Source organism: Camelina sativa, chromosome 5 (assembly GCF_030686135.1).
Source record: "Camelina sativa cultivar CO46 ecotype springtype chromosome 5, ASM3068613v1".
In the NCBI taxonomy this organism is placed as follows: domain Eukaryota; kingdom Viridiplantae; phylum Streptophyta; class Magnoliopsida; order Brassicales; family Brassicaceae; genus Camelina; species Camelina sativa.
The window spans coordinates 7,618,131-7,639,711 of NC_141884.1; the positions used below are offsets into that span (position 1 = coordinate 7,618,131).

General features: G+C 31.2%; 3 protein-coding genes across 4 annotated transcripts; 2 read left to right on the plus strand and 1 right to left on the minus strand.

Annotated features, from left to right (window-relative positions):
• The first annotated feature begins 3,851 nt into the window (after nucleotides 1–3,851).
• On the plus strand, nucleotides 3,852–8,883 carry LOC104786086 (homeobox-leucine zipper protein ATHB-14). 2 transcript variants are annotated; one of them, XM_010511418.3, is made up of 17 exons: nucleotides 3,852–4,475; nucleotides 5,019–5,178; nucleotides 5,289–5,404; nucleotides 5,484–5,574; nucleotides 5,669–5,764; nucleotides 5,854–6,051; nucleotides 6,124–6,279; nucleotides 6,375–6,449; nucleotides 6,537–6,643; nucleotides 6,730–6,919; nucleotides 7,009–7,197; nucleotides 7,282–7,362; nucleotides 7,451–7,591; nucleotides 7,676–7,989; nucleotides 8,082–8,196; nucleotides 8,294–8,443; nucleotides 8,525–8,883. In XM_010511418.3, the coding sequence occupies exons 1-17, from the start codon at nucleotides 4,258–4,260 to the stop codon at nucleotides 8,669–8,671; spliced, it is 2,544 nt and encodes an 847-aa protein (XP_010509720.2). In that variant the 5' UTR covers nucleotides 3,852–4,257; the 3' UTR covers nucleotides 8,672–8,883. The 2 variants fall into 2 exon arrangements, with proteins under 2 accessions (XP_010509720.2, XP_087369440.1); XM_087513314.1 differs by having other exon boundaries at nucleotides 3,904–4,475; nucleotides 5,854–6,279.
• An 8,016-nt stretch (nucleotides 8,884–16,899) lies between these two features.
• On the plus strand, nucleotides 16,900–18,604 carry LOC104786087 (non-classical arabinogalactan protein 31). Its single transcript, XM_010511419.3, has 2 exons — nucleotides 16,900–17,357; nucleotides 18,089–18,604. Exons 1-2 carry the CDS (start codon nucleotides 17,141–17,143, stop codon nucleotides 18,397–18,399), a joined length of 528 nt encoding a protein of 175 aa, XP_010509721.1. The 5' UTR covers nucleotides 16,900–17,140; the 3' UTR covers nucleotides 18,400–18,604.
• Nucleotides 18,605–18,657: 53 nt separating this feature from the next.
• On the minus strand, nucleotides 18,658–20,276 carry LOC104786088 (accelerated cell death 11). Its single transcript, XM_010511420.3, has 4 exons — nucleotides 19,864–20,276; nucleotides 19,523–19,695; nucleotides 19,159–19,307; nucleotides 18,658–18,949 (listed from the first exon to the last, which is right to left on the minus strand). The coding sequence occupies exons 1-4, from the start codon at nucleotides 20,053–20,055 to the stop codon at nucleotides 18,843–18,845; spliced, it is 621 nt and encodes a 206-aa protein (XP_010509722.1). The 5' UTR covers nucleotides 20,056–20,276; the 3' UTR covers nucleotides 18,658–18,842.
• Nucleotides 20,277–21,581: the final 1,305 nt, after the last annotated feature.

Here is a 21,581-nt window from a genome sequence, read left to right on the forward strand (position 1 = left end):
AAAGATTTAAGTAACGTACGGATCCATTATTTAATTGAATGGTATAATCTTTTGAGTAAAACGGATCACACCCTAAAACGACCATCTTCTTCATCAGAAGTCTTCAAAATCAAACTCGATGTTGTCATATGACGTAATCGAAAAATTGTATATTTGTGGAACGTCTTTTATAAGCTCAATTTTAAACCTCATGGCGAGTAATATCACAAACTTTAATCCCACTCATAATTATTAAATTATATATATGAATATTAATATGATCAAAACAATATATGCATGAGCAGCCTATCAAACTTGGAGCCTTCCTTTCTATCCATGCTTGACTTTACACCTCTATCATGCCCATGCATGGGTCCCTTTCTCCACCTCTTTAATCTCTCGCCTTTAACACAAATAGATCAACAAGAGATGTGAGATTGAAGCAAAGCAAGAAGAACACAATTGTGACAAAAATAGGGCTTTTCATTTGACTTTTTTTTTTCTTCTAATAAAACTTTCATTTCGTTCCAAAGAGTGGAATAAAAAGACACTTGTGCTTTTTCCTTTCATTGAGTGTGTGATTTCAATATCATTGCTGCATCGATTTCCCATTTATGGAGTAAATCCATGTTTTGTTTTTGGTTTACTTTAATAAGTTTGATTAGCTATTATGGTGCTTTATTGTCGTATATTGTTTTACAGCCCACATAGCAAGAGTTTAAACCAAATTAGTAACCTAATATGTTGTAATCTGTAGCAAAGGTGGCCATTGGTTTTTATTTTTTTATTCCGTAGTTAAAGATTCTAGTCTTAATTAAGCCAAAGTTTGGAATTTGCAGATCCATATGTAAAATTTGTAGTGACTATAGAGAAAATATGTTTAAGGAAAACTGATGATCTCTAATTTCGACTTAACTCTAACCAATGATATTGTGTTGGTGATACCATGTAGAATGATTAGATTTAATGATGGTACGATACGATCCCCCTAACTTTCATATATATTTTTGCACTCAATGATATCTGATAAGTGATGACTATATACTATATTTGAGATGAAAATTTAGGCCATTCCATAAGTATAAATGTAGGGTTCTGAAATAAGTTTCAGTTCAACTGCACTAATTAGTTTGACTCCAAATTAGATGTTAGATTGCACTCATTGTGTATATCTCAGTTTATAGCTAGTACACTTCTGTGTATATATTATCTTTCAACCTTATTGGACTGACCTTCCGCGTTAGGAAATTAGCATTTTACTTGGTGGTCTATCTTGTTAGGATCGACTATTCAAATACCTTTATAAACATAATTAAGTCACGAAACCGAATTCATATTGATATATAATGCATGCTATTGACAAAAAAAAAAAAAAAAGCAAAATCACATGTGAAACAAGATAGATCTATAATGGAGCTCTAAAAGGAAGTATACAAATGGTGGAAAATGACACCAACAAAAGAAGAAGAAGAAAAAAAAAACATTGTAAATTTGGGAAATCAAGCAATGTGTGACATGGGAACAAGAGTGAGTGGACTTGGCCCAGTGGGGTACTCTCTTGCTCCATGCCTCTTGCTAAAAATAAAAAGTTGGCACAACAAATAAATATATATATAGGACAAAGCCAATTATTATTTTGTAAAGATAGATATTGTCAAATTAAAAGGTTTGACATTCTTTTTTTCTCCAGCAACCAAACTATGCACTCTATTTATGGTTTCTTTATTTTCCTTATTATGAAAGCATCCAAAGCCTTTTAGAAAAGAGGGTTAAAGAGCACTGCATTATGTATAATGCGTTATGGGTGTATCCCTTCTTTCCCTTTCAGAGGATTCGAGCCGAGGAAACAGGGAACATTCAAAATACAATTTGCTGATTACTTATTACACGGGTTTTTGTATTTGAGAGAGTAAAATACGTAAAACAGGATCTATGTTTAATCGTTATTAATTATTGTGATCTCTAAAAACAGTTACAATACATTCCATGGGTTATACTAGGGACCATAGTTCAAAGACGATATTACGAGAAAAGAGTAAAATGAAATGAAAATGGTCGTATACTTGTATAAGGTTATAGGACCATAGTTCAAAATGAAAATGGTGTACATGCAATTGCAAATGCAAGAGTAAAAATGCCGCGTGATGAGAGAAGAAAACTCAAAACTCAAAAAGAAATGTTTTGAGTGGCGCGAGAAGTAACCTCGTAATATTATTGTGTAGTTTTAATAATGTTTGAGTGGCGTTTTATGAAAAGGATAAAACTTGAAAAGAATTTATTTTGCGTGTATTCGATGGAGAAAAGTAGTTGTAATCTTTTTTATGAGAATAAAAATAAAATGGTTAATTGCGCACACAACACTAGCTAGAGAAGAAAAGGGAGAGTATGTATGTATATGTATAGGGGGGCTACGTGGGTGGTATCTGCCATGTAGAAAATCGAAGCGCATGCACAAAGTTGGACTCATGATGAGACTTCACATGACCTCTTCCTAGCTTCATTTATTCCTCTTCTCTCTCTCTCTGTATATAAATAATACTACAAAATTACTTGTATTTGGTCTTGTCCTACCGTATAGACACGTATGACCGTAGTGTTATAAGAAGTTAGCCGTTTGTCCGAACATTGATTTTGTACAACTCGTTACAGAACCCTTAAACAGTTTTGTACTGACCAATGCCAAACTTGTCTCTCTTCTCCCTTTTTTTTTTTTTTTTTTTATATTCCAAGAATCAAAATGAAATCAAAATATATTAAATACTAGTTTCCATTATAGACTAATAATAAGCCTGTTTTTATATTTTCGTAAAACAATATTTTAAACACACAAAAGTCTGAATTTAAGGCATGTCTATAATAAAGCCGCACCACCCGTTCACGCCTCTCACGCGCGTTAGTAAACATTTTCCCACACAATTTTCCTCATGCATGCATGCATCATCATCATTCATCAGTATCTCATCATCAACCTAATGCATCCAAAGATGTACGTACATATACACATGATGATATACATGAACATGTATAAACATCAGCATCACCATCATGATGCACAATCAGACAGAAACAGTAGAGAAGAAAGAGGAGAGATAAACAAACTTATGTTATGTCCTTCTCACAGAGAGCTAAAGACAACAGCTTAATTTTCTTTTTCTTTTTCTTTATTTTTCTTTATTCCCCAAGTTAGCAAAATAACAATTTCGTCAAATATCCGTTTCTTCTGACAACAGTTTCATATACTTCTGTATAAAATATAATAATAATATCAAAAAAGTAAAAAACAAAGATTGGCCTGTCTCTCTGCATCCTTATTAAGTTAGTTATTTTATACTTATTTTTTTTTTATCATTACTGTTGTGGGTAGAGTGAAAATTAAAACAGATGGGTTTTGCAGAGACTGTTTTGCGTGTGTTGGCTTTTCTCCTTTATTGTCTTTCCCCCTTTTTTATCCTGCACCTTCTTTTAATTACTCCTATCCTACTTATTATTTTCTTTAATTGCATAAACAAGAATATTTAATTTATTAACCATAATAAAACTTATCTAATAATTAGTACTCAACATACTTGATTTTGTAAATAACAAAATCATTTATTCAAAAACTCCATTGCAACATTATGTTACTAATTTACTCTGTAAAAATGTGTTTTTTTTTCTTGCAGTAGAGAACCCTAAAAGTAAAAGCTTTTATAAAATTCAACCCACCTGGCTTATTTTTTACTTTTTGCTTAGTTAATTTTTTTTAATCTTCCTTTATGTTGTTGTGCTAGTCTTCTCTAGCGCCACACAAAAAAAAAAACAAAGGTAATTTATTTTTACAGACATTTAAAAAAAGAATATTTGTGGTTGGACCATTGTCTTAAAAGGATCTCGAGATTGGCGTCTAGAGATGATAAAGACCCTTACTTTGCTTCCTTTTAACTTGCTCTCGCTCCTCCTCTTATCTTCTTCTCCTTCCTCTCTCAGCCATTGTCTCTCTCTCTGGCGTTTTCTGTCTTGCGCTGCGCTTATAAGAAACAACAACAAATAAAACCGAAAGGAATAAAAATTTAAACTTTTTTTTTTTTTTTTTTTTTTCTTTCCCCCCAAACTCCTTTTTTCTTCTCACCATTATCTCATGAACGTGAGTGGAGGCTCTCTCTACTCAGAGAGCCTACCCTTGAAAAGAACCCAGCAACAATAAAAAAAAACCTAGTATTTCCTCGAATTTTCACTCCATTTGAAAGTTTCTTCCTTTTTATTTCTTTCTTCAAGTTCTTTTACTTTAGATTTTGAGCTATGATGATGGTCCACACGATGAACAGAGAGTCGCCGGATAAAGGGTTGGATTCCGGCAAGTATGTGAGGTACACGCCGGAACAAGTGGAAGCTCTTGAGAGAGTTTACACTGAGTGCCCTAAGCCCAGCTCTTTGAGAAGACAGCAACTCATACGAGAATGTCCCATCCTCTCCAACATCGAGCCTAAACAGATCAAAGTTTGGTTTCAGAACCGCAGGTGATTTAAATTCATCTTCTTCTTCTTATTTCTTTAATAAAAAGATTATTACTTTTTGTTTGTATTTGAGTATATGATAATGTTAAATGTTATATTTTTCACTGCTTAGTAAAGTTAGTAATATTTGGGTAGTTCTTCTCTGGATCTTAGTAGTGATGAATGATTATGTTTCAGATTTTAGTGCAGATCCATGTCTTACAAATCTCTCAAGTTTTGTTTACGCTTTGACACATATACAGTTGAAAAAAAAAAATCTAGATTCAAGAAAGTGACATCTAATCAAATTGTCTTTGAATGCGTTCTCCTCTTTACATTTATTTCTGTCAAAAGCTTTAATATGTTATAGAACAGAGAATATGATAATGATAAATGGTAAAAATTTTACATTATCTTTTCTTCTTTATATCATTGGATGTGTTTATAAAGCCAAATGGTGTCTGTCTCTGTTCATCCACTAACATATTTATTCACATCATACATACACATTTGGCTTTTTTTTTTGTTGTTGTTGGTTTATTGATGAAGCTTCTTTTTGATTTTAAGATGTCGAGAGAAGCAGAGGAAAGAAGCTGCTCGTCTTCAAACAGTGAACAGAAAGCTCAATGCTATGAACAAACTCTTGATGGAAGAGAATGATCGTTTGCAGAAGCAAGTTTCCCACTTGGTCTATGAGAATGGCCACATGAAACATCAACTCCACACTGTAAAGTCTTCATTATTTTTTCTTTCTCTATTCTATTAGTATCTGTGTGATATATTATTATTATATATGAATCATTTTGTTTACAAGTTGTTATCTTTTTTGGAATGCAGGCTTCTGGGACGACCACAGACAACAGCTGTGAGTCTGTGGTCGTGAGTGGTCAGCAACATCAACAGCAAAACCCAAATCCTCAGCATCTCCAACGAGATGCTAACAACCCAGCTGGGTGAGCTTTTCTTGTCTGCTTGTTATGTCCCTCATCTTGTTGAAATCTATATGACAACTTATATGGTTTTCTTGTTTAGTCTCCTTTCTATAGCAGAGGAGGCCCTAGCAGAGTTCCTTTCCAAGGCTACAGGAACTGCTGTTGACTGGGTGCAGATGATTGGGATGAAGGTAAAAAAAAAACACACCTCAAGTTGTGAAATCTGATGTCTTAAGATGAATTTTTTATATTGGTTATTTACTGAACCTTCTTTTGCTGGTGTAGCCTGGTCCGGATTCTATTGGCATCGTCGCTATTTCCCGCAACTGCAGTGGAATTGCAGCACGTGCCTGCGGTCTCGTGAGTTTAGAACCCATGAAGGTATAAGTGTGGTTTTGTTACATTCTTCTATGGCTTGTGTTTGTGATCAGGATAAATATATAATCTTGACTTTTAAAAAATGACTATAGGTCGCTGAAATCCTCAAAGATCGTCCATCTTGGCTCCGTGATTGTCGATGTGTGGATACTCTGAGTGTGATACCTGCTGGAAACGGTGGGACTATCGAGCTTATATACACACAGATGTATGCTCCGACAACATTGGCAGCTGCTCGTGACTTTTGGACGCTGAGATATAGTACTTGTTTAGAAGATGGAAGCTATGTGGTGAGTTCTTGGATCTGTTTTTTTCTTTTCTGTTTTGTTGTTTCTATTTTAATACTAACTCACTGTCTTCAGGTTTGTGAGAGGTCTCTTACTTCTGCAACTGGTGGCCCCACTGGACCACCTTCTTCAAGCTTTGTGAGAGCTGAAATGCGACCAAGCGGTTTTCTTATCCGTCCTTGTGAGGGTGGTGGTTCCATTCTCCACATTGTTGATCATGTTGATTTGGATGTAAGTGAAGTGACAACTCAAATTGGTTCTAAAGTCTAAACATATCAGCTCTCTTTAATAATATGTTCCTGACTTTGTTTTCTGGTTTTTGTAAGGCGTGGAGTGTCCCTGAAGTCATGAGGCCTCTCTATGAATCTTCCAAGATTCTTGCTCAGAAAATGACTGTCGCTGTAAGTTCAAGTAACCTTATTCCTTAGTATATAGTGACCTGGACAACTTGGGATACTGCTGTTTCTTATGATTGGATTCTAATTCAGGCTCTGAGACATGTGAGACAAATTGCACAAGAGACAAGTGGAGAAGTTCAGTATGGTGGAGGACGTCAACCTGCAGTTTTAAGAACCTTCAGTCAAAGACTCTGTCGGTAAGTATCTTCTTTGACTTGAATAGTCTTATTATTGCCAAGTTTTCTTTTCATTATTCTAATTGTTCTAACTGGATGTACTCCAGGGGTTTCAATGATGCTGTTAATGGTTTTGTGGATGATGGATGGACGCCAATGGGTAGTGATGGCGCAGAGGATATTACTGTTATGATAAACTTGTCCCCTGGGAAGTTTGGTGGTGCTCAGTACGGTAACTCCTTCCTTCCGAGCTTTGGTAGTGGCGTGCTTTGTGCCAAGGCATCTATGTTACTTCAGGTACATATCGTAAGGATTTGATAATGGGAAAAGCTTATCTTTTGTTTCAGTCTTTATCTAACTAACTTGCATCTCTTACTTTCATCAAGAATGTTCCTCCTGCTGTGCTGATTCGATTCCTTAGAGAACACCGCTCTGAATGGGCTGATTATGGTGTGGATGCTTATGCTGCTGCATCGCTTAGAGCAAGTCCGTTTGCTGTTCCTTGTGCTAGAGCTGGTGGGTTCCCAAGTAATCAAGTCATTCTCCCCCTCGCGCAGACAGTTGAACATGAAGAGGTACTAAAGAATATGCAGCTTCATTTTCTGTTATCTAAACATGTTTTTACAAACCTGACACATTTCTTGAATTACTTGTTTCAGTCTCTTGAGGTGGTTAGACTTGAAGGTCACGCTTACTCACCTGAAGACATGGGTTTAGCTCGGGATATGTATTTGCTACAGGTTTTACTTCATAGTTTCACATCCAAAGTTTCTCAGTTCGTTGGTTGGTTCTCTTCTTCATATGTTTTGACCCTTGATTCTTTTGCAGCTTTGTAGTGGTGTTGATGAAAATGTGGTTGGAGGTTGTGCACAGCTTGTCTTTGCCCCTATAGACGAATCATTTGCTGATGATGCACCTTTGCTTCCATCTGGTTTTCGTGTCATACCTCTTGAACATAAATCAACTCCGGTAATATATCTAAAAGCCATTTAAAGATCACTATGTATTATTATTCTTGATGCAGTATTCTAACAGATTTTTACTGTCATATAGAACGGTGCAACTGCAAACCGTACACTGGATTTAGCCTCGGCGTTAGAAGGATCCACACGTCAAGCTGGTGAAGCCGACCCAAATGGCTGTAACTTTAGGTCGGTAATAACCATAGCATTCCAGTTTACATTTGATAACCATTCAAGAGATAGTGTTGCGTCAATGGCACGTCAGTACGTGAGAAGCATAGTAGGATCGATTCAGAGGGTTGCTTTAGCCATTGCTCCTCGTCCTGGTTCCAGTATCAGTCCAATCTCTGTTCCCACTTCCCCTGAAGCTCTCACTCTAGTCCGTTGGATCTCACGGAGTTACAGGTACTTATTAGCGATCTAGGTTGTTTTTGTTTACATAATCTGTGGATCATTTATCTGAAACTCTCTTCTTTTCTTTTTTTTTGGTTTTGTAGCCTTCACACTGGTGCAGATCTCTTTGGCTCTGATTCTCAAACCAGTGGTGACAGGTTGCTCCATCAGCTGTGGAATCACACTGACGCAATCTTGTGCTGCTCCCTCAAAACAAATGTAAGTGACTAGGGCTCAGATTCAGATTTCTCATTAGTGACTGAGACTGTGAGACATGTTTCGCATTTTTTGAGACAAGTGACACTCTCTTCTGCAGGCTTCACCGGTTTTCACATTTGCAAACCAGACTGGTTTAGACATGCTGGAAACTACTCTTGTAGCCCTTCAAGACATAATGCTAGACAAGACCCTCGATGAATCTGGTCGTAAAGCTCTTTGCTCTGAGTTCCCCAAGATCATGCAACAGGTGTTTGTCTTTTCTTGGGAAACTTTTGCCATGTTCTTGGAAAATTGATGTTTAACTCGAAATCTTGATTTTGTTTGACAGGGCTATGCTCATCTTCCGGCGGGAGTATGTGCATCAAGCATGGGAAGGATGGTGTCTTACGAGCAGGCAACGGTGTGGAAAGTTCTAGAAGACGATGAATCAAACCACTGCTTAGCTTTCATGTTCGTGAATTGGTCGTTCGTTTGAAGAATTAATAAGAAGACCGGATCACTCCATTTTCCCCTTGGGAGGAAGGTTATTTATGTAAGATATTAAACTTAGGTTGCCACTATGCTCCATAAGTATTTTGAAATTCAAGGACTAATATGTAATATAATGTATGATCCTTTATGGGTTTGTTCTTATTCCTATGTTATGGCAGAAGATATTATTATGTTAATGTTATGAAGTCTTTAATTTTTGTTGTGCTAGTTTGCTTAAAGCAATGTTGTTACATTTGCAAAAAAATGTAAAAAAATGTTGTTACATTCTCATAGATATGTAGCAAAAAAAAAAATATATATATCTTATATAATGTGAGAAGATTTTTTCTAACTTTTACTCACATTGCAACTATGCTCCATAAGTATTTTGAAATTCAAGGACTAATATGTAATATAATGTATGATCCTTTATGGGTTTGTTCTTATTCCTATGTTATGGCAGAAGATATTATTATGTTAATGTTATGAAGTCTTTAATTTTTGTTGTGCTAGTTTGCTTAAAGCAATGTTGTTACATTTGCAAAAAAATGTAAAAAAATGTTGTTACATTCTCATAGATATGTAGCAAAAAAAAATATATATATATCTTATATAATGTGAGAAGATTTTTTCTAACTTTTACTCACATTGCAACATTTGGCATTCTATTTTAGTGACACCTGTCATTCTTTATTTCCATTTTCTTTTCAACAAATTTATATTATTTTCAATTTCAAATAATCATACTTCTCTTATCCAGTTGGTACAACTGACATATATATTTATATATACTTTTATATATTAAGTTCTTTTGTCATACAAAATCAGATTGTTTTATAATAAAATCTCATATTATATATTTGATACAAAATTTAATATTCTATACCATTTACTAATAAATAACTGATAATTGATACATCTGTTTTACACATTTTATTTAATTTGTCTTCCATCCTTTAAAGTGAAAAAATACACACTATTTTATAATAAAAAAAATATCATAACAAAAACCATATCTTGGATGAGAAATGAAATAGTTTAAATACATGATTATGATTATACCTCTATGTAATTTTATAAACCTTAATTATTACACATTTTAAAATCATAGAATTTTTTCTTTCATTAATTGAGTAGGCAATAAAGTTAGTCAGTTCCACTTAAATCCTATTAAATTTAGATAAATTACATAATAATGTATAAATTACATAATAATAGCTTTTCCTTTCATATCAATGCACATATCAACATAAAATTGATCTATCAAGAGCTAATCAGAATTGTTGTCATGTTTAAACTCATATATATATATATATATATATATAAGAAAATTTTGATAGATGTTGACTTTCCTTGATTTTCTATCTATTTATTTCATTACACAATTGTAAGTGACATATTTAAAATAGCATTAATTCAATCATTAAGTTTGATTATTAAGTTTGATTATTTCTTATATAGAAAATATATTGAAATTTTATATTTAATATCATGTAGCGGGTTACAAATTTCTTTCACCATGAATTAAAGAGAGATGCGTTTTTATAATTTCAATAACCATACATTGAACTGTATTTTATCTAATGAAAAGATTTATGTTGCAAATATTTATGTTACAAAACTTATGACACCAAATTCCATAATTCCCAAATTTGTAACTGTCAATAAAATATTTTGAACCTAAGAGTAACATCTATCTAACATTCAAATAGTATTGTACGTATATATAGCCATAGGTAGACATTTACTTAAATAGGAAAATTTACTCTCAAATTCTAGACCTGTTCTAACGTATCATCATCGCTGCAAGAGGAAAACAGATCGTCAAGTTTCTTGATATGATGGTACTCTTCTCCAATCCTCGATTATCAAATAGAGGTTTGATGTGTAGCAAGGGGTCCTTATAATTATTCAAAATATATTTACTCTTTTTCTCCATAATCAATATATATGTTATGTGTTCTGTGTTTCACAGATGAGAAGAAGAGTGAAAAACATGACCAAGTCTTTTTCAACTTTTATAGTTACGTAGATGCATTTTATTTTGGTAGAATAGTTACATAGATGCATTGACAAGGTATATTTTGTAAAATAATTTTGTCCCATTAAACAGTATGTTTAATTTTCCTCACTAAAATCTACTCCATCCATTCCTTATTAATCAATTTTCTAGAGAGAAAAAATGTTGCACAAAAAAAAAACAAATTTTAGGTTTTCTATATATTTTTAATAAGTAATTAGGGACAAATTGTAAACTTCAAAAAAGAAACTAAATATTATTGATTGAAATTTGTTAATCGAAAAAAAATAATGCAACTAAAGTCAGTTTCTATTATGTTTTCTTAATATGTTTAAAAATCCTAAAATATGGATTAATCAGGAATAGAGGGAGTATTGTCTAATATAACCATTTAATACAGTCCCACATAATTTTTAAACTAATGTACTGTTTAAAATTTTCAATGATAAATGGAAAGAAGGCCGGATTATGATTTGTGGCAATATTTTCATTTTGTTGGATGAAAGGAATTTTGTTTCATATTACAATATTAGCCAAGCTGGATTGTGGAGAATCACTATCCATGAAGATGGAGGCATATCAAAGGCACTTCAAACATTTGGACCGAGCAAAATAAAATTTAATTATACAGAGGTGAGTCGTAAAAAAAGCAATCAATAGAAAAAATGATACATCAATACTCCATGGTATAAAATTTGTAAAAGTCAAATTTTTATTTACGAAATCATTCACAAAACAAAAAAAAGTTGAGGCAAGTTCATTCAAGAGTGATGGAGAGATAATGTTTAATATTTGAAGTTTAGAGTTTAGAATTTAGTTATTTTGTATATATACAAGGATATTATTGAAAATGGATTACAAGAGAGAGTATTTCTTTTAAAATTATTTGTTGTTAAGTATTAATTTTAGATGATGAAAGTAAAATTAATATATAGAACAACATTAAATTATCTATCAAAGTAGTTAAATGGTAAGGTCTTACAATTTTATTTTTAGACTACTTATTAGTTTTTTTCCAAAAAAGACAAAAATGTAAATAAATATAATTTGCCTTAATTACTTAACGAAAAGACAAAATTAAATTGATTTTTTGGTAATTAAAACAATGGTCCTATTATTATAGTTTTTTTTTTGGTAGAAGAGAGGAGACTAAGTCTCCTTTTATTTATTCAAACTGAAAATTACAAACAAATCCGACGAGGAGCAGCAACTCCCCGGACATCACCCGAAAGAATCAATTCAACCCCACTCGGCACAGTATCAAAAGAATGAAAACCTAACTGCAATGAGAAAGCATAGTTTGCTAATCCATCAGCAAGACGATTATTTTTATATTATTATAGTAACATATTGTCTAAATATTTTTAACAATTCTGTGTAATTTAACTTTTTTTTCTCTATCTCAAAATGACTCTTTTATGAAGCATTAAATAACATTTATATATTAAAATATTATATTAAATCGTAATATTATGAAAATTAATTTTCAAGACATATATGAACAATTACATGTACATTTCATATACAATTGAATATAAACTTGATTCTTTATTTCAAATTAATAATGCATACATAATCCACGCATCGCGTGGGCTACTTTCTAGTATATATATATATGAAGAAAAATATCTATAATTTTGTAAAGATGTAGTTGGACAAGAAATTATATTAAGTTTTGTATCATATATCAGGGGAAACATTTGGAAGTTGAGTAATATAAATATATATGCACATCTTATCATATAGTTGTGTAGTAGCGTTTATGCAGTTTCCTTTCAATTTTTGGTGAAAATTTGAAATGTAAAAAAGGTAAATACGTGATATGTTATATTTGGAGTAATATGTAGGCCGTAATATGTATATCAAACAATTATTACAAAAGAATATCTATATGTATTATTGATAAGTTATTATGCTAGATTTGTGTATTATTGTTTTGCATAATGGAAGGTGGTCCAATTTGAAAATAGCTGGTTTCTAGTTGTGGAAGCCGTTAATAGCACTGCAAACAAATTTAAGGATTAGATTTGCATGAATCTTCACAATAAATGAATCTATCACGACTTAAAACGTATATTGAAATCGTATCTATCATAAGAAAAACTGAAAAAGTAAATGATGATTATGCCTCCCACTCTTTAAACTTATTATAGGCAGAGAAACCTATAAACGTTTTTTCTCAGTAGTTGTCTACTTCAATGAAAAAGTTTTTAATGTTTTCGTACTCTACTGAGAAAGCGACCAAAATTGTTGGAAATAGACAGTTTGGAAAACGGTGAAGTGACAATTTTGGTAAAACGGTCGCGAAAAACATTTCCATAATTGAAGGAAATAAGTTTATCATCAAGAAATGCATATTGCTTTTATTTATTTATATCGTTAAAACCAAAAGTTTATAAATCATACTTTTGTTTCTCCTTTTTTTTTGACAATCTCTTTTGTTTCTCCTTTATAGTATATTTTAGAGATGTATAGGTGCATGCATCAGGGAACAATATACAAATTTCTTCCCCATCTCACCAAATCTTTCGAAGGCATCGCCAAGTTTCTGATGGTATATTATTACATGTAGCGACATCGTCAAGCTTTGTAGTCTTTTCTCTCCCTCACCTTTTGAAAAAACTAGGTGCTTTCCCACGCAACGCATGGGTTGTGGTGTAGTTGGCACTTTCTTGTTTTTTTTGGTCTTTTCGTTTTCTCTTTTGTATTATTTCGTTTTAGTTAGGCATATACGGGCTTTGCCGTCACTTTTATTTATACACTATATGTTTATATCATTTCGTTTAGATGTGTATAATTGTGGCGTTTATTTTTTATGAATTAAGAAGATGTTGTTTCTTGCTTTTGAGGATCCAATCTTATCATTGACTGATATTGTTTCTAATACATTTATTGTATTATAGATTTTCTAATTAACTGCTTATGTAAACCCTTCATACGTTGATGTTACAATAATAAGTTATTTTTTTTAAAATATCTTCCGTGTAACTGATTATGTTTGTATGCCCATGTTTTGGTCTAATATCAATAAAATCGTTTTTGTTTTTCTTTAGTTGGCTTTGAAACCAATTTTGAGTTAAGCAAATAATGGATCGAATTATAGTGTTAATAAGTAATATAAATTCTTATGTATATATATATTGTATATATGTGACTATAAATTTAGCTAACTAAAAAATTATATAATATTTAAATACAATCTTGAACATATATATATATATATATTTATATTTTATTTGTGGGAGGAATGTATGAAATTATTGGATAGAAGTTATTTTTGAGTTAAATAACCTTTAATATCTTTAAAGTGAGTTAAATATTAATATATTTTTATATGTGTTTTGAATTTTTTTAAAAGGAATACCAAGTGTTTCCTTCTACATTTGAAGTGACATAGTATTTTAGTTTTCTTATATGATTTGATGAACTTCAATGTAAAAGTTTTTCAAAGTAATAAGTACACTCACTGATTGAATTATAAAATTTGGATAAATGTTTATTTCGATTAATCATCTGCTCTTTTAAATAAATTAAATAAGTATGTTGTTATTCCTACAAATAGGACAACATATATTATAGTTTAACCATGAAGTTAAGCAATGGAAATGGAACTTGTGATTGCAAGACAAAATGCTTATATGTTACACATTGATCATTCAAAAATTAATAGGAACATCTAATTCTCAAATAAAGTTGATTGTTTTGTTAAAACCAACATATGTGAATTTAAATTTAACTATGCAAATTTAAAAAATAAATATGAATAGATTAGAAAGGCAAGAAATATAAAAGAAATATTTTTTTTATATAAATAAAATAAAAATTGAAAACAATGTTAAATATATATAATACTTTCTACATTAAAATATAGAATCAAATTCTTACAAGTTACAACATATATGAGATATAACAACATTTGATATTGGTAGGAGAGAAGGAGAGAATGTTTACTATAAGATGGTAATCCAAATTAGATAATGGAGATGAATCTTTAAAAAATAGAACAATGTAATATATATATATATATATAATACTTTCTAAATTAAAATATAGAATCAAACTCTTACAACACATATGAGATATAACAACATTTGATATTGGTGGGAGAGGAGGAGAGAATGATTACTTATAAGATAATAATCCAAATTAGATAAAAAGAGATAAATCTTTTAAAGTAAGAACAATGTAAAATATATATCATGTAGTCTCTAAAATTAAAATTTAGCATTAACAATTTACAATGATATTTCATTTGTCTTTTATAACCCATACAACAAAAATAAGAAATCAAAAATAACAAAAAAAAAGAAAAATGATTTGAGGTATTGTAGAAGAGAATGAGAGAATGTGAAAATGAGATAGTAAAAGAATATCAATATGAGAGAATGATAGATTGAGAGAATGCTTATTTATATGATAAGAAATGATGAAAGTTACATTTAGAACTATGGAGTTACAATAATAATTTATTGTGTTTGAATAAAATTGAGTGGTAGAATATGATTAATGCATAATTTATTTTATTTTCAGTTATAATTTTATTTTAATGTGTGAGTTAAATGTATTGTGTTTATTGGGTCTTAAATATTGCTTAAAGCAATTAGAAAGCAAATAAAAAAATAAATAAAAATTAGAAAACATTAAATGAAAATCAACCAATAAAGAGAGACAAAAAGCTTACTTTTATATACATGATATATTGCTTTAAACTTTGAAATGAGAAATATATTATAAACAATAATTTTGCATGAGAAATATATTAATTTTGCCAACCAAAATATGAATATAAGTTTACCCAACCAAAACAAATAAAAAATGTTAAAATTTAACCAAAAATATTTTCTCTTGAAAGATAAATAAGTTAGTAGGAGGAATGAATTAATGTACAATTATTGGATAGGAGTTACATTTGAGTTAAATGGAGTTACATGTCTTTAATTATAAATAAATCTTTTAATTTTTTATAACCTAAAATAAAAAGAATACCAAGTGGCTGAATCAAAATTCACATGATTTGGTTGTTTGTTGATATAAACTCAACACTTACACATAATACTTCAATATAAAAAAATATTACTTTTTAAGTGACACACTAAATTAGTTTTCTTATAAAATTATATGAATTCTTCAATCTCAATAATTTTTAAAATCCCAAGGATAACTTATATTTTTTTGGTTTTCATTCATCAATTTATCTTATAATGCTAGATTTCATACTAATGGTTTCATCTTTAGAGAATTTAGTGAAATGATATTTTAAAATGATATTTTATTTTTATATTTAAGTTCCAGTTGAATATGTTTTGTCTTTTGGATCATTTTTTATCTTGATTAAAAGACACAAAAACCAATTGTTTAATTATGTTCTTTTTATTTTCAAAAACCTCAAATCATAAAAAAAAAAAATATATTATATTGATCTCTGCAGATTTATCAATTGGATCACAAACAAAATAGTCTGTATAAATGGATAAATGGATAATTATATTGATCTTTATAAATTATTAAAAAATGATACATGAATATGTGAGATAACCAGAGACATAATAGATAATTACATATGGATCATTTCAACTTTATGATCTTATTATGTGGTGAATATTGTAAGGAAGTATGAAAATAATGACTTATATGATGTTAATATAAAATAGAAAATGGAGATAAACATTTTAAAAGATTAAAATAAATATATAAGATATACATATCATACAAACTCCAAAACTAAGCTTTTACAATGATATTTGATTTGATTTTTTATAACTCATACAACAACAATAACAAAAAAAATACAAAACAAAACAAAAAAGAGATTTGAGAGTAGTGGAAGAAGATGAGAGAATGAAAGAGTGATAGACTAAGAGAATAAGATAATGAGTATTTATAGGAAGAGAAATGATGAAAAATTGCATTTAGAAAAATGAGAGTTACAATTCTAATTTATTGTTTTGTTTTAATACAATTAATTAATACAACTTAGTGGAGAAATAAAGTTAATGCATAATTTATAGGGAGAAGCTATAAAGATTTCAGTTTTATATTATGTGAGTTAAATGTGAAAATTAATTGTTTTTAAATTTGTGTTTTAATATAATTTTTTTTTGTTAAAATTGCATTGCCAAGTGGACGAATAAGGAGAGAAATGTCTTTTTGCACATACCATTGTCACAATTGTATTATGAATAAGATGTTATCCGTTAAAGAAGAAAAAACCTGTTAATAAAAAAGAGCATAAGTCTAAATTCTTCTAAGTAATGTGACTGTGAGTAACGGCTATCACTTTATCAGTATCACCAATAATTAAGAATTAGGCCTTGGCCTTTGGTTAGTGCTTTTTTTGTTGGCCTTTTCAATTTTTTTTTTGTGTGTGCACCTATTGGCCTTTTCATTAATGCTTTAAATATGGCCTGTGATGAGAAATATCGTTTCTCTCTTCAATCCTAACAAATAACAAAAATGGGTTTGGTAATAAAAGCTCTCAAATATCTTCTACTCCTCTCTTTCTCCTTGAGCTTCATCCACACTAATGAAGTTTCATCTGCTTCTCCCGTGAGTCCATCCTCGTCGCCGGCAAAGATGAGCCGGAGACTTGTGGCAGTTGAAGGCATGGTTTATTGCAAATCTTGCAAGTATTCCGGCGTCGATACTCTCTTGGAAGCATCTCCTGTCCAAGGTCCTTTTACTCCTTACATTTTCCGATTTCTTTCAATTATCTCTTGACCGACCTTGTCTATCTTTTTCTTAATTGTTTTTTTTGGTTATTGCTGTTGCATGTTTACTTTTCCATGACATTTAATCTTCATATTTCATGTAGCGAGTTAATTTTTTTCTTCTTGAATAAACTTACGTGGTAAAATAAAAATTGTCTGCATGCATTACGGTCTCGGAGAAGATATCTTCTCTCTATCTACTTGATGACTGCAAAAATAGAGGTTAATTAGTTTTTGTCCCCCCCAAAAAATAGTTTGACGATGCATGTTAGATTGATTTCTGAATGAAAAAACATAAATCGACGATATATATCATGATCAAGGTAAACTCCACTTATAATTTACTTATTAACTAGGAATTTAATAAGCTAGATTGGGGTATTTGAATTTTTAAATTGTTGCATGCATGTTCTAATATTCAGGAAAAATGTATCTACGCAAATGAATTCATGTATAAAAAACAAAAACAAAAAACTCTTCTGCATTTCACATTTCTTCAAGTCTCTCACGCCACTTGGCGTTCATGCAAAAAAGTTATCTTTTGTCATTTTCGTCTCCAATTTGTTATTATTTTCTAGTTATAATTTCTTTATGCTGTTTTTTTGACGAGATACTAAATTTTCATATGATATTATTGAATAGCTTTATATATGTATTATTTGTTTTGAAATCCATGAAACTGTTTCAATTATAGGAGCGACCGTAAAGCTTGCATGCAACAACACAAGGAGAGGTGTAACAATGGAGACAAAAACAGACAAAAACGGATACTTCTTCATGCTAGCTCCCAAAAAACTCACCACTTACGCTTTCCACACGTGCCGGGCTTGGCCGACGAATCGCGGACCCATGACTGAAACGATGACATGCACCGTCCCGTCACAGCTCAACAATGGAATTACCGGTGCTATGCTTAAACCTTCTAAAACAATCAACATCGGTGAACACGACTATGTTCTCTTCTCTGTCGGCCCCTTCGCGTTTGAGCCGGCCTGCACTCGTTGATGACTCGAAAATTTCGTTTTTTATGTATTTCGTGTGCTTGATTTGTAATGATGGGTCACTAGTGATCCAAGTGTGCTGCCTTGTTTGTTTTTGGTACGTTCCTTAACTATGTGTGTGTGGACATTTTAAGTTTTTTGTGTGTTTGATAAATTTCATGAGTTTGTACTAGTAAAACTTTGCGTGTTGTAATGATTTAGTTCTGTTACAATATTGCTTACATAGTTTAGATATTGATCTGCACGTTGACAATAATACATATGAACACATTGGAACTTGGAAGTGTCTTATTAATACAAGAGATAAATCGATAGATTAAGGACATACATAATCAATTGATTTATAGTGTATTTCGTCGCTGTTGTTATGACATTACATGGACTGATGAGAACATACAGGTTATTTTTGTCTAAAGAGGGATAATAATCATAAGTCTTTCAAGCTCTTCACCAATCAATACCGAGTTGCTTGGAGAGGAATAAATTATCAAGATATGTGATTAATGGTGCCGATGAATTGACATAGCTTTGCATATGTATCTTAGCCGCCGCCTCTGTAAAGATTCACAAATAAATGAAAAAAAAATCGTCAGCGAATCACAACCTTCAGAACATAACGAAGAAGATACTCAATTTATGAAATCTCAAACATAGGTAGTATGGGAAAGTTCAAAAATATAACTAAACCTGACTGACTACTTAAACTACTAGTTAAATCTGACAAAGAGAGGGAACGAGAGTATAAACTAGTTGATGAACTCACCATCTTCTTTGAGCATATTAAGTAGGTGAGCCCTAGTGGGAAGAGCGTACATCCCTAGAGAAACAGCTTTCCGTATAGCCCATCCATGGTGAGGAGCAAACACTTGAGCATAAGACTTAGATGCTGGATCCTTTAAGGAATTATCCCCTCTGCAAATGACATCAAAATATATGTAAAGAAAATAAAAAAACTACAACAAGACTCCATTTTTCTTTTACCCTTATTCAAATCACTAGCCTACAAGCTGGTTTGGGGGATCAAGTTTATACATATTACAACCTAACATCGGAATGTGTTAACTTTAGCTAATGCAAACTTCTTCAGAAAACTGACAAAAGAGAGAGAGTCGAGAAGAAAGACTTACTCGGAAGCAATGATCTGTTCAAAGAGAACCCTGACCATGTCAAGACCACGCTTAACCCTCAAAAGGTTTCTAGTATGACTACCAGCTTTCCTGACACAATTTGCCTCAATATCTTTGTCCATCATTACCACTAACGTTGATATCGAACTCGACGCCCTCACTAGATCATCAACCTATATTCACATTCACGAGATCAGAATTTAGATTCCAAATACTTGAGAATGAAAATTTGCTAATCAATTCCAACATATCAAGGAGAACATAACTACAAACCTCTATCTACACAAATCATTACGATTCTCTACAACTAAGTCTCCAACTTAATCGGAAGCCAATAATACCTTGGCAACATAGTCCATCTCGGCAAACTTGAAAGCTATCCCAAGGCAACCGAAGAGAGGCGAGACAAGAGAGCAGGCGTGAGAGAACTGCGCCACGGGAACTTCCGGACTCTGCGAATTCACGGCGACCGCTAGTTCCTTGAAAGCTGTCGAGATTTTTCTCAGCGGCCTATCTGCGTTTGAATCCGCCATTTGAAGATCTCTTCTCCTCCTTCTCTCTTCTTCTTGATCCGGATTAGGATTTTTGGTGGTGTGATCTTTGTCGATTGAGGTTTGTGATTTGCCGCGGAATCTACTTTTTTGCTGCAAAGAAGGAGGAAAGAGAGATTCGCTGATCAGTTTTGTTGGAGACGTTTGGCGTTCTGATCATAGATATCCTTCTTCTGGATAATATTATCCCTCGCATCGTCTGTATGAAATGAACAAAACGCTGCGTTTAAAATAAATGCGGGCATATAAACCAAACCCAACCGAAATAACCGAATTAAACTGAGGTATACCCAAATAAATCGGATTGATTCCGAACCAAATTCGCTTTTTTGTGCATTTGAACCGAAGAAACAATTCTTTTGATTTTGAACATAAAATTATTATTGTTCAACTGATTGTCAAAAATCTTATTATATAAACCTTAGTTCTCAAAGTTAGTAACTCACCAGATCCTGACACGTGTTAGTTTTAATGATCATAGATCAAAGTTAAAAATTCATCAGATCGTGACACGTGTCAGTTTTAACGATTAAATATCAAAGTTAGTAACTCATCAGATCATGACACGTGTTAATTTTAACAATTAAAAATCACATATCAAAGTTAGTAACTTATCAGATCGTGACAAGTGTCAATTTTAACGATCAGAAATCATAGTTTTCAAGCTTGGTAAAACGATGCATAAGATCGTGACACGTGTCAATTTTAACGATCATAACAAAATAATTTCTATGATCATAAGATCATCTATTTGCTTAAATAGAGGGGTGTATTTACCATGATTTTGACCTGTGTCAAGTTACTAATCTGAGATCTTGACATGTGTAAAAGTTAATATTTAATAAAAAAATTTAAGATTACGACAAAAGCAAATAAAATTGTTTTAAACAATATTAATAATGCAAAAAGATAATTATCAAAAAATTATAAAAATTAAGCAGTTTTTTAAATAATTATAAGGAGATTATATATATATAATTCATAAAATTCGAAATTATAAATTTTTTTACTTATTAATCATACAAAAAATAGAAAAAGGATTAAAAAAAATATACAGAAAATTATTAATTCTAAAAAATGTAAATACTGACTTCTATATAAACATAGATCGTCTCATATTATTCATCTAACAAAATAATTTATTCAAAAATATTGCTTTCAACTTGTTCTATTGGTGAAGCTTTTTTATGTGAAGGCAATTTTTCCTTATTTTTTTTTAAACCAAAATATACTCATACTTTCTACTTTTTCAGTTTAGAATAGGTAAGATTAATATGTTTACCAAAAATAAATATGAAAGATTAATATATGTATCTTCATTTTCTAATACTGTATTTTAAAATTTTATTGTAGTAGTTTTAGATTGTTTATTTAATTTTTATATTCATCTTAATTATTTGAGGTTCATATATTACCGTGCTTATAATTTTCTATTATTTTTTTAGTAATGTCAAATTAATTTTCTACTAATTTTTCAACCTTGATTGGTTGGTCATAGACATTTTTGT

Coding starts and splice junctions, on each gene's coding strand:
- LOC104786086 (XM_087513314.1), top strand. CDS start 4,258: ATGATGATGGTCCACACGATGAACAGAGAGTCGCCGGATAAAGGGTTG. Junction 7,198..7,281: donor AGACAGTTGAACATGAAGAG/GTACTAAAGAAT, acceptor TACTTGTTTCAG/TCTCTTGAGGTGGTTAGACT. Junction 7,990..8,081: donor TGGATCTCACGGAGTTACAG/GTACTTATTAGC, acceptor TTGGTTTTGTAG/CCTTCACACTGGTGCAGATC.
- LOC104786087 (XM_010511419.3), top strand. CDS start 17,141: ATGGGTTTGGTAATAAAAGCTCTCAAATATCTTCTACTCCTCTCTTTC. Junction 17,358..18,088: donor GGAAGCATCTCCTGTCCAAG/GTCCTTTTACTC, acceptor TTTCAATTATAG/GAGCGACCGTAAAGCTTGCA.
- LOC104786088 (XM_010511420.3), bottom strand. CDS start 20,055: ATGGCGGATTCAAACGCAGATAGGCCGCTGAGAAAAATCTCGACAGCT. Junction 19,308..19,522: donor GAACAGATCATTGCTTCCGA/GTAAGTCTTTCT, acceptor TGTCATTTGCAG/AGGGGATAATTCCTTAAAGG. Junction 18,950..19,158: donor TAATATGCTCAAAGAAGATG/GTGAGTTCATCA, acceptor GAATCTTTACAG/AGGCGGCGGCTAAGATACAT.